The sequence below is a fragment of the Camelina sativa genome, chromosome 13 (genome assembly GCF_000633955.1).
Source record: "Camelina sativa cultivar DH55 chromosome 13, Cs, whole genome shotgun sequence".
In the NCBI taxonomy this organism is placed as follows: Eukaryota; Viridiplantae; Streptophyta; class Magnoliopsida; order Brassicales; family Brassicaceae; genus Camelina; species Camelina sativa.
The window spans coordinates 14,572,464-14,583,739 of record NC_025697.1 but is presented as its reverse complement, the minus strand read 5'-3'; the positions used below and the strand labels follow the sequence as shown (position 1 = coordinate 14,583,739).

At 36.7% G+C, this 11,276-nt stretch overlaps 2 protein-coding genes across 2 annotated transcripts; both read right to left on the bottom strand.

Annotated features, from left to right (window-relative positions):
- Window positions 111–3,136, bottom strand: LOC104736782. Its single transcript, XM_010456838.2, has 7 exons — window positions 2,693–3,136; window positions 2,052–2,270; window positions 1,872–1,958; window positions 888–1,034; window positions 757–783; window positions 570–665; window positions 111–464 (listed from the first exon to the last, which is right to left on the bottom strand). The coding sequence occupies exons 1-7, from the start codon at window positions 2,942–2,944 to the stop codon at window positions 264–266; spliced, it is 1,029 nt and encodes a 342-aa protein (XP_010455140.1). The 5' UTR covers window positions 2,945–3,136; the 3' UTR covers window positions 111–263.
- LOC104738246 lies at window positions 5,943–6,755 on the bottom strand. The gene has a single exon (XM_010458450.1). It carries the CDS (start codon window positions 6,753–6,755, stop codon window positions 5,943–5,945), a length of 813 nt encoding a protein of 270 aa, XP_010456752.1.

Below are 11,276 nucleotides of genomic sequence, written 5' to 3'. Positions count from 1 at the left end.
GTGCAAACAAAGACGGAAATGACTACAAAACACTAGAAACCCATTCAAACTCAAGACAAGGAACGATGACTTGTGTCCATAGTTCCTCAGAAGTCAGACTATGAATTTAGTTAAGCACCCAAAATCTCAAGTCCAACTCATTTAAATTTGAAATGAAAATAAGCACATAGTGTTTGTTAAAAGATGTTGCCCTCTATTAATGTATTAAAAATGCTTCTTTACATGATGAATCTATCCGAAACAGAAGATAAGACATTGGATTTCTATATATCAGAAGGATCAATGGAATCTTCTATGATTTGGATACAAGATCCAACAGATTCTCCCTTGGACATAGCCTGAGCGAGCTTGGATCGAGCTATCTCATGGCGACGTAGAAGCAGGATGGTATTGAGGACTGACCACCTCACCTGCGAATCCGCTTTCTTCTGTGTGAACCCCAAACTCTTCACCAAACCATCTAACTGTTCCATCAAAACCATCAAGCATATTTAAATGCTTCATTGGCTGTGCAGTACTGAGTTTATATACAGAACTATAAGAGGTTTTTAGGGGCAAAGATAAGGGACCTTGCTGATATCATCAAGGCCACCTTCAGCATAACCATACAGGAGATATTCTGTTGCTACACCAGCAAGAGCAATGCATGAGAATCTGTTCAGCATCTAGTTTTGGAATAGCAAACACTTTTTTCGGTTAGGTTAAGGAGATTGAAACTGCGTACAACTTTTCTATGAGAAGCAAAAGAAAACATACGGTAGCGGAGACTTTTCCAGAATTAACCTGCGTTTTCAGTCATGTTGGCAAAAAGTATTAAAAGACTGGATTTGAATGAGTTTGTGCTTCTTTAGGGGATGTGAAAAAAAAAGAAGAGAGGTTATATATACTTCTTCAAGAAATTCATAGTCCACAAAGGCTGAGCCAGCTTGAACGTTGAGAGATCCTTCTTTTTGTAAAGCTTCAAGGCTTGAGAGCGTGTATCCCCGTGGTAGAATCCCAATCAAGTAGGCCACCAAGAAATGACCTGCTTCGTGCTGCATTTATAGAGGATCTCAGTTCAATGAAGATGATAAGTTTAAAATGTTCACATTTAGTTCTGAAATATACACATTCTAGAGCTTTATATTGAAGAAGAATCATATCAGAGTGAGTGCGAGGAAGGTCTTATTACCTGAACAACTCTATTGTGGTATCGTTGGCTGAATGTATGACCGACTGTATCAAGAACCAAACTCCCAATTCCGCCATTAAATGAGACCTATAACAAGAGAATTGTATCATTAAGGACATAATGATTGAAGAGACTCTATATGTGTGTGTGTTTTTTTATCTGAAGTCATCTTTGAGTTACCAAGTCCAAAGTCCACAAGAACATAAACCCAAGAGAAAGGTAAAAGAGCTGTTGAGAACTCAAGTCAAATGCTTTCCAAGCAACTATTCCGCCGGAGACACCAGCGATCTGAAGGTTTCTTTCGATGGAGCCAAGCGTTGTATCTGTTGGCGAGAGAAGTGAAGCTGCGTTAATACCATTCAGTTTCAGTTCTTCCAACGTGTAGAGTCTCTGAGGCACCTAGATAAACACACAGAAAAAGAAGGACAAAGACAAGAAATGAGATCACTGATCACAAGGATTACAGTTTTAAAAAGAAGCTTCAGGAATTTATATGTTACATTTCAAGGACACCAAGATCTAAGCTAAACCTATCAAAGCATCAAATCTTGATGATTACGACACAAAAGCTAAAACATAGACCAATCAATCCCATCAAAGATCCAGAGAAAGAGATTCACATTGANTGAAATATACACATTCTAGAGCTTTATACTGTAGAAGAATCATATCAGAGTGAGTGCGAGGAAGGTCTTATTACCTGAACAACTCTATTGTGGTATCGTTGGCTGAATGTATGACCGACTGTATCAAGAACCAAACTCCCAATTCCGCCATTAAATGAGACCTATAACAAGAGAATTGTATCATTAAGGACATAATGATTGAAGAGACTCTATATGTGTGTGTGTTTTTTTATCTGAAGTCATCTTTGAGTTACCAAGTCCAAAGTCCACAAGAACATAAACCCAAGAGAAAGGTAAAAGAGCTGTTGAGAACTCAAGTCAAATGCTTTCCAAGCAACTATTCCGCCGGAGACACCAGCGATCTGAAGGTTTCTTTCGATGGAGCCAAGCGTTGTATCTGTTGGCGAGAGAAGTGAAGCTGCGTTAATACCATTCAGTTTCAGTTCTTCCAACGTGTAGAGTCTCTGAGGCACCTAGATAAACACACAGAAAAAGAAGGACAAAGACAAGAAATGAGATCACTGATCACAAGGATTACAGTTTTAAAAAGAAGCTTCAGGAATTTATATGTTACATTTCAAGGACACCAAGATCTAAGCTAAACCTATCAAAGCATCAAATCTTGATGATTACGACACAAAAGCTAAAACATAGACCAATCAATCCCATCAAAGATCCAGAGAAAGAGATTCACATTGACATTATGATGCATTCCAATGGACCAAACTTTAAACTAAAACTTATCAAAGCATCAAACTTTGATGATTATGTCACACAACACAAGCTTATACATAGATTAATCAGTTCCATCAAAATGCAGGGAAGGAGATTCACAATTAGATTATGAAGATTACATACTCGAAACAAGGATATGAACAAACACAAAACATGTTACCTGCCTGGCAGCACCAAAACATCGAAGCCCATCAGGTTTGCCTTGGAGATCTTTGACAAGGGAAAGTGCAGCTCTTTCGTCTCCACTAGACAACTTAGAATCAAGTAGCTCCAAGGCTTGTCTTCTTGTGGGCAGCCCTGTTTCAGATGAACAAAGTATGCATCTGTAACTGTAATAACTATGGAAGACAAAAGACTTTTGTGGGTTTGAACATGGAGATAGTCTCACACTACTATGTAACAACATAACCATTCAGCAATAACGATTTTTTTTGTGAAACTAAATCTGACCCAGTAAAGGATTTGCAACATCGATACTGAGTTAGATGAAGAGGTTCATCAAATGAGAACAAAAATTGGAGATTTTTGCAGTGGAGTTTTATCAACCACTTGTTCTGGATAAGCAATTTTGGTTATAGAAAAATTATTAAGAAGGGGAAATTACATAACCCAACAAGCAAAAGAAAATGAAAATTCAGAGTAAGTTTACCTCATTTAATTAAACGTAACCATTCCTTTAGAAAGATTAAACGTAACCATTCTTTTAAAAACCCAAAGCTATGAAGATGTTCATATAATTTAGTTGGACGTCGTATGAATATATTTCAATTTATTTGGGCCATAATGAATATAGAAGCCCAGTAGGAAGGGCTACATGTATAAATACTGTATGCCTTAATCATAATAAATACTGTATGAGTCAAAAATATTCTATACTCCGACTAAAGATAAAATTATAGAAATGAGTTTTAAATAATGAATCAAATAAACAAAAATAATAATTAATTTATTACCAAAAAATATATCATACATTATACATTTGATATGATATATTTACCCCTTAATTAATATTAACAATTTTATTATTAATTTTAAACGTTGCATATATAAAACTTAATTTTGAATGGAGTTACAGACATTTTAGAGATCAAACTCCAATCTTCTTAATCTATTTATAGTTCTCGAGCCTCTGTCACATGATTTACCAATTGAGCAATTTATAACCTCATGTAATTCCAAACCACTTTTATGGTCAATTTTTTCAAGAATCACGGTGAAAAAAAAAACTAATATTCAGTACTAACTTGTGTTAGACATTCCATATACCACTGTTAAAAACATTTGAAAAATAAAGCACATTATCTTTCAAGTATTTGTCGATGTTGCAATACTATTATAATTTAGATCTACTATTTCTTCACTAGCTAAATTTTAAAACGAAGTTAATACTTTTTTTTTTTAAAACCTACTAAAAGATGGCTACCTACACGAAGTATTGAAGAATACATGGTCACACAAGCCAAGTATACTATTGTATATTTAATTACACGAAGTATATGTATTACATGACCACATGCATAAACTATATGATGTTATGCGGTCAACATCATAGACATATATGCCAGTATACCGGTCAACTGACTCCGGCAAATACCGAACCTTGACTCCGGCGAAGACCGACCTTGACTCCGGCGTTGACCAACACTAACAACAACAAAAAATTCTAAATTAAAATAAAAAATAATAAATTATTATACTAAATCATTTATGGGTTTTTATGATTAAAAGAAATATTCTATTCAATATCGAAATATTTTTTATATATCTCTAATATATTCATTCTTATAATTATTTACTTTTTATTTTCAAGATAAAGTAAATAGTTTAATAAAAATCATTTATAATTATTTTCAAGATATAAAAATTCATTTATAATTATCTTTAAGATATAAAATCATTTAGATATTGAATAGTTAAAAGATATTAGATATTACAATACTGAATAGATATTAGATATGAAAAACAAATTTAATTCAATATCTAAATATTTTTTATTTATTTCCTAAATATATCCTAAATGTAAAATAGAGAACCCAAACCTTAAAAAAAATTTCTAAAAATTAATTTAACATATTGTAATTGTGTAAAAGAGGGTAAAAATGAAAATGTTCATATGTTAAAAGTAAATATTGTGAATTTTTTTGTTGTTGTTTATATGTTATTTTGAGTGTGTAAATTTTAAAGTAAAGAGTGTAAAATTTTGTATAACATTTACCATGCAAAATTTAGAGTAAAGAGTCATATACTCAATATTTTGCATATGATTTTCTAATGAAAGTAGTTGAATTGATTTTATTGATTTTGTAGTTTTTAAATAATCTGATTATGATATATATATATATATATATATATCTTGAAAATAATTATAAATGATTTTTATATATTGAAAATAATTATAAATGATTTTATATCTTGAAGATAATTATAAATGAATTTTTATATCTTGAAAATAATTATAAATGATTTTTATTAAACTATTTACTTTAGCTTGAAAAATAAAAAGTAACTATTATAAGAATGAATATATTAGAGATATATAAAAAATATTTCGATATTGAATAGAATATTTCTTTTAATCATGAAAACCCATAAATAATTTAGTATAATAATTTATTTATATTTTTTTTTTAATTTAGAATATATTTTTTTAGTGTTGGTCAATGCTGGAGTCAACGTCGATCTTCGCCGGAGTCAGTTGACTGGTGTACTGACATATATGTCTATGATGTTGACCGCATAACATCATATAATTTATGCATGTGATCAAGTAATATATATACTTCGTATAGTTGAGTATACAATAATATATTTCGCATGTGTGACCATGTATTCATCAATACTTCGTGTAGGTAACCATCTTTTTTCTTTGTTTTATATGAATAAAGAAGTAAAATCAATTTAGAGAATTATTATCTTTCATCTTCGACCACATATAGTCACATATCTAAATTATTATTTGGTGAACTTAAAATATCTCTCAAGAAGAAAAATTTACAATTATCTGCCAACAATGTTACCATGTATCATTTTTTTTTATAGATTCATCACAATATCAATAAATTATAGAAAATTTCTATTTATATCTCATAATAGTTACCTCCTTTAACGACTTTTTATCTTTAATAAAAAAAAAATCATTTTGAGAAAATTTCACGTAATTAAGCTTCACAATTACCACAACTTTTAATTTTTGGAACGTTTCATCTTCATGGTAAGTTTCAAGATTTTGTAGTTTCTTCAAAGATTACAACAAAGTAAGTATCACCAGAATATGTTTAATTACTAATTAGTAAACTCTCCTAAGTTCATTTATTATTATTTTTTTTTTAAATCTCTATAAATTAATAGAATTTCACGGTTCCAACATTATTAACTTTTTTTTTTTTAACAAAAGAATTAATTCAGACGAGTCAATTAGGAGGAAAATTGTATACAAACAAAACATGATGCAGAGACACACGCGCTTGACGTGCTAAAGAATCTGCTCGTACATTAGCATTACGAGAAACATAAATCAAAGAGAAAGAAGAAAACTCCTCCCTGTCGATCCGAATGTCGTCTAAATATGTTGCAAAAGCTGGCCAATCAGTTGGGGAAGACACCATCTTCACCAAGTCGGAGCAGTCGGTAAGAAAAGCCACATCCCGGAAGTCATGTCCAATCATACATCGCATCGCCCAGATGAAGGCTTTAACTTCTGCATGTAACGGGGATAAACTTCGCCGGAAATTTGTCGCTCCAAGCATTGGGGGCGATCCTTCTGATGAAATACAACACCATCCTGCACCGGCAAAAACATCTGTCGCTTTCCAAGAGCCGTCAACATAACATCTCTGTCCCATAAAAATCGTAGGAAGAGATAAACCCCTTCTATACCCAGGTGTTAGACCCGTAGTAGTGGAGGGAAACTCCTCCCCCTCGACATCTACCTGAGCCTCCTGCCAGGACAAAGCCTCACCCTCCGCCACCCGGGCAACCTCATCAGGACGTTCAGCCTGGTTTTCAAAAACACGGGTGTTTCGAGTTTTCCAAATATACCACATCATCCAAGGAAAAACCTGAACCTGTGAACCCGGACTTATGGGATCTAGAAAATGATCAACATTAGCATATACAGAGCTCGTCGGAAAGAGTTGCGGCCTCACTGGTACATGAGCTAAAGCCCAGGCTTGTCGGGCCGGCGGGCATAGAAAGATGGCATGATTTATATCCTCCTCCTCCATCCCGCACCGTGTACAAACAACATCACAGCTCAATCCCCGACGACGCAAATTAGTCGATACCGAAATAAACCCCAATAAAACTTGCCACATAAAATGTTGTAGTTTTGGTGGACATTTTACTTGCCAAACCCTAGCAAGAAGGGGAGTGATTGATGGACCAGATCCGAATGCCTGAAAAGGACCTTGGACATCCAAACGTTCCGTCTCATACCCAAATTTTACCGTATATTTCCCAGTTTTAGTAAAGTGCCATCCTAAATAATCTGCCTTGGAACAGCTGCTTAGAGGAATTGCCTCTATCAGAGCGACATCCACATGATCAAAATGCTGAGTAAGCAGATCCTTTCGCCAAGAATTCGTTCGTCGATCAATCAAATCAGGTAACCGGAGATTTGGGTCCTTAAAAGGACCGTTACTTAAGGCTGGTCTCGGTTGGAACCCAGGGATCAGACCATATCGAAATCGAGGTCCCTGAGCCAACCCGTATAATTAGCCCTTTTTCACCAGAGAGCGAGCAGATAAGATACTCCTCCACCCATACTAGGGTGAATAAGACCGTATTGGATCAATAGGATCAGAATTCCGATAATACCTACTTTTAAAAACCCTTGCAAACAGTGAGTCTCGACAATCTATCAATCGCCATAACTGCTTAGCCAGCAAAGCCGTGTTAAAATCATCAACACTCTTGAAACCCAATCCACCCAACTGCTTGCTACAACAAAGCCTCTCCCAAGCGATCCAATGCATACCCCCTGCCTGACCATTCGTACTCCACGAGAAGTTTGCCACTGCACTAGCAGTTTAGATGTGATAGTCTTGGGAAGACGATAACAAGACATCACAAAAGTCGGGACAGCCGTCGCGACAGACTTAATCATCACATCTTTCCCCCCTTTTGAGAGTAACCTCGCTGACCAGCCGATCGTCCGACTCTGCAGACGATCCCGGACAAAGGAAAAAACCTTCGTTTTGGACCCCCAAACTCTCAGGGATTCCCAAATAAGAACCTATACCGCCCTGATTAGTTATTCCTAGGACCCCTTGAATTTCCGTCTTTGCCATATCATCTACCGTGTGACCAAACTGAACCAAAAATTTTGCAAAATTAATTTGCTACCCCGAGACCGCCTCATACTGTTTTAGAATATCCAAAACCACCCAACATTGTTCCTTATCAACCTTACAGAAAAACAGACTTTCATCCGCAAATAACAAGTGGGTGATTGGCGGGCACTTGTTTGCCACCGTAATACCCGTAATCCGCTTATCGGCCTCCGCCTTCCGAATATTTGCAATAAGGACCTCCGTACATAAAATAAATAAGTATGGTGACAGCGGATCGCCCTGTCTCAATCCCCTTTCCGGAACTATCAAACCATTTGGTTGACCATTGAGAAGAACCCTATCCTCCACCGAAGAGACACAAAACATAAGCTAGGAAATCCATCATTCTGCAAAACCCATTTTTCGTAGTAAAGCCTCTAAAAAATCCCACTCAACTCTATCATACGCCTTACTCATATTTGTCTTAATTGCCATAAACTTTCCTCTACAAGACTTATTCGTCCGCAACCCGTGAAACATCTCCTGAGCAATCAATATATTGTCCGAGATCAAACGACTCGGAACAAAGGCCGATTGTGTCTCCGAAATTAGACCAGGTAAAAGCACCTTAAGGCGTTGACACAAGAATTTTGAGAGTATCTTGTACCCCACATTACACAAGCTAATAGGACGCAACTCTATCATCCGTGTCGGTTTAGCCACCTTAGGGATAAGACAGAGGTGCGTTCGATTTAAACTCTTATCAAAAACACCCTCATCAAGAAACTGATTGACCATAGAAACAAGGTCCGCTTTAACAACCGTCCATGCCTTCTGAAAGAACAAAGCGGTCATCCCATCCGGCCCTGGAGCTTTATCCGGGTGCATCATAAATAAAGCCCGTCTCACCTCTGCTTCTGTAGCCGGGACTATTAACTGTTCATTATCCGCTTCTAAAATTACCGTGTTGATCTCACGTAATACTTCCTCAAAATTATCAGGATTAGTTGTAGTGAACAGTTCCTCAAAATACGAGACAGCCGTATCATAAATATCCGCATCATCCGTAGACCAAACCTCATGCTTATTATAAAGCCCAACAATCCAATTACGAGCCTGGCGCTGCCTAGTTTGTGCCTGAAAATACTTTGTATTTTTATCCCCCACCCGCATCCAACAATTCCTACTCTTTTGATACCAATGAATTTTCTCATCCCGGTATGCCTCGCGCAACTGGGAATGTAAGTCCGAAATTAACTCCAGAGCAGACGTATCGTCAGCATGAGCCACCTCCAACTGCCGTTTTAGATCCTCAATCAAAACCCTACCATATGGGGCCTGCGTTTTACGCCAACGAGAGATTGCCCGCCTACAATTCACGATTTTGTCCGTGAACCTTGGTGATCCGTGATCCCGGTCAGCAGCCCAACCAGACAAGATCGCCTCCATTAAACCCGTCTTACCAATCTAAGGACGATCAAACATAAAACTCCGCCTTCCCCGCGGCCTCTTCGCTCCTACACTAGTCACGAGAGGCATATGATCAGATGCGATCATCGACAAATATTCAGTCACCGTGTCCGGGAATAAATCATGCCAATCCTCATTACCTAAAGCCCTATCCAATCGACACCGGATAGGCTTCTTACCTCGCCAACCCCTCCAGGAGAGACAATCACCCAGATATGGGAATTCCAGAAAACCACAATCCCGAATCATGCTGTTATAATCGAGAAAGGAAGAAGCGGGGCGTAACCTCCCTCCACGTTTTTCATGATTACCAGTTAATTCATTAAAATCCCCAATTATAAACCAAGGTGTAGACCGAATAGTACTTATCCTTGTCAACCGTTCCCAAACCAAGGCTCGGTTCTTGGGAACAGGATCACCATAGACAAAAGTCAAATGAATAACACGCCCCTTAAAACGTGCTTCAACATCAATTAATCTATTTGTCCCCATTAGAATTGAAACATTAAAAACATCTTTATTATAAAATAAAGTCAAACCACCACTACAACCAACAGGTTCCACTGTTGTCAAATTATTATAGCCAAAATGGCCTACAATTTTTTCCAAAAAATAAAAAGACTGTTTGGTTTCCATAAGAAATAAAAAATCTGGCCTATGTTTATTCCAAAGATCCGTAAGATTCCCTATAGAGGCCTTATTACCAAGCCCTTGACAATTCCAACTCAAGCTATTCATTTATAAACTCTCGATTGTAGTGGTTGCTCGCCACTAAATCTCGCCTTCTCCACTCCATGAATCGACGAGTTAACGTTAGCTCCCAACAGTTTCAATAATCTGATGCACAACCCCAAAAATAAGACACTCCGACCAATGATTAACCAGTAAACCACCACAAAGACAAATCATTTCATTGTCGGGGTCAAAACCCTAGAAAGGCCTTTACCATCGCCATCGCCACTAGAGAACCAAAAGTTGTCTTTCTCAAAAAGAGGCAAAATCCCAAATCTTTCCTTGATACATTCCCATAACTTATCCGATTTGCAAATATGCAACCGATAAACCATTCTTAAATTAGAAATAGGAGTGGAACAACCTATTACAGCACCCTGATTAAATAATAAAATAATTTTCAACCTAAGACTATTGAGAAAGTCATACTTCCAACCAATATAAGCCAAACACGGGAGAAAACTAACAACAACATAAAAGCCGAAACGCAAAACAAGTGGGAACAAAGGAGAAAAAAATCCCCCGAGCCAAAAAAAGAGCAAGCAAGGTTTTGTTAAGTCTGAGGTAATACAACCACAAATACATCCAACAGAAAGAAACAACAACAAACGGATATGAGAACCAAACGGAACAAATCTCGTGACCTTGATAATGGTCGGGTGAATGAATTTATACACAACCCCGTGAGACAGGAACAAATCGGCCCTTAACTCCACAATCACATACGGATCCCGAATCCTTACCAAACGATCACACCAAGCAGAAAAACCCGATCTGCAATCCCAACTTAAGTCGCGTAGCAATCCAAAGAATGAAACTATGTGAACCTGTAGATCCCCATTACCCAAAATCAGAATTCCCGTAATCAAATCCAATCTACACCAATTAATCCAAATTAATCCCGACCATAATCAAAAACGAAAGCACCCGGATCCGATTGAACCTTCAGATCAAGACGTTCCCCCATTACACCCAACCGCAAATCAAGAGAAAGATCCAGTGAAAAAGACCGATTCTCCAAAAAAAGAAATCCGAAATCCAAAGGAATCTATCTCAAATCCAAAACAAACCGACACTTAAAATCAGAACATACAAAGGAGAATCTCGAGTCGAGATCCACCGCCATAAACCAAAGAACATAACCCGATCAGAAACCTACGAAACCCAACACCATCGTGAAAGAGAGGTTTTTCTGTTTATTTATTACAGGTAAAATAACTATTTAAATTTAAAAAAAAAAAAAAAAAAAAAAAAAAAAAAAAAAAAAAAAAA

Coding starts and splice junctions, on each gene's coding strand:
- LOC104736782 (XM_010456838.2), bottom strand. CDS start 2,944: ATGGTTATGTTGTTACATAGTAGTGTGAGACTATCTCCATGTTCAAAC. Junction 2,271..2,692: donor GTTTTGGTGCTGCCAGGCAG/GTAACATGTTTT, acceptor GTGTTTATCTAG/GTGCCTCAGAGACTCTACAC. Junction 465..569: donor GCCTTGATGATATCAGCAAG/GTCCCTTATCTT, acceptor TTGATGGAACAG/TTAGATGGTTTGGTGAAGAG.
- LOC104738246 (XM_010458450.1), bottom strand. CDS start 6,755: ATGGAGGAGGAGGATATAAATCATGCCATCTTTCTATGCCCGCCGGCC.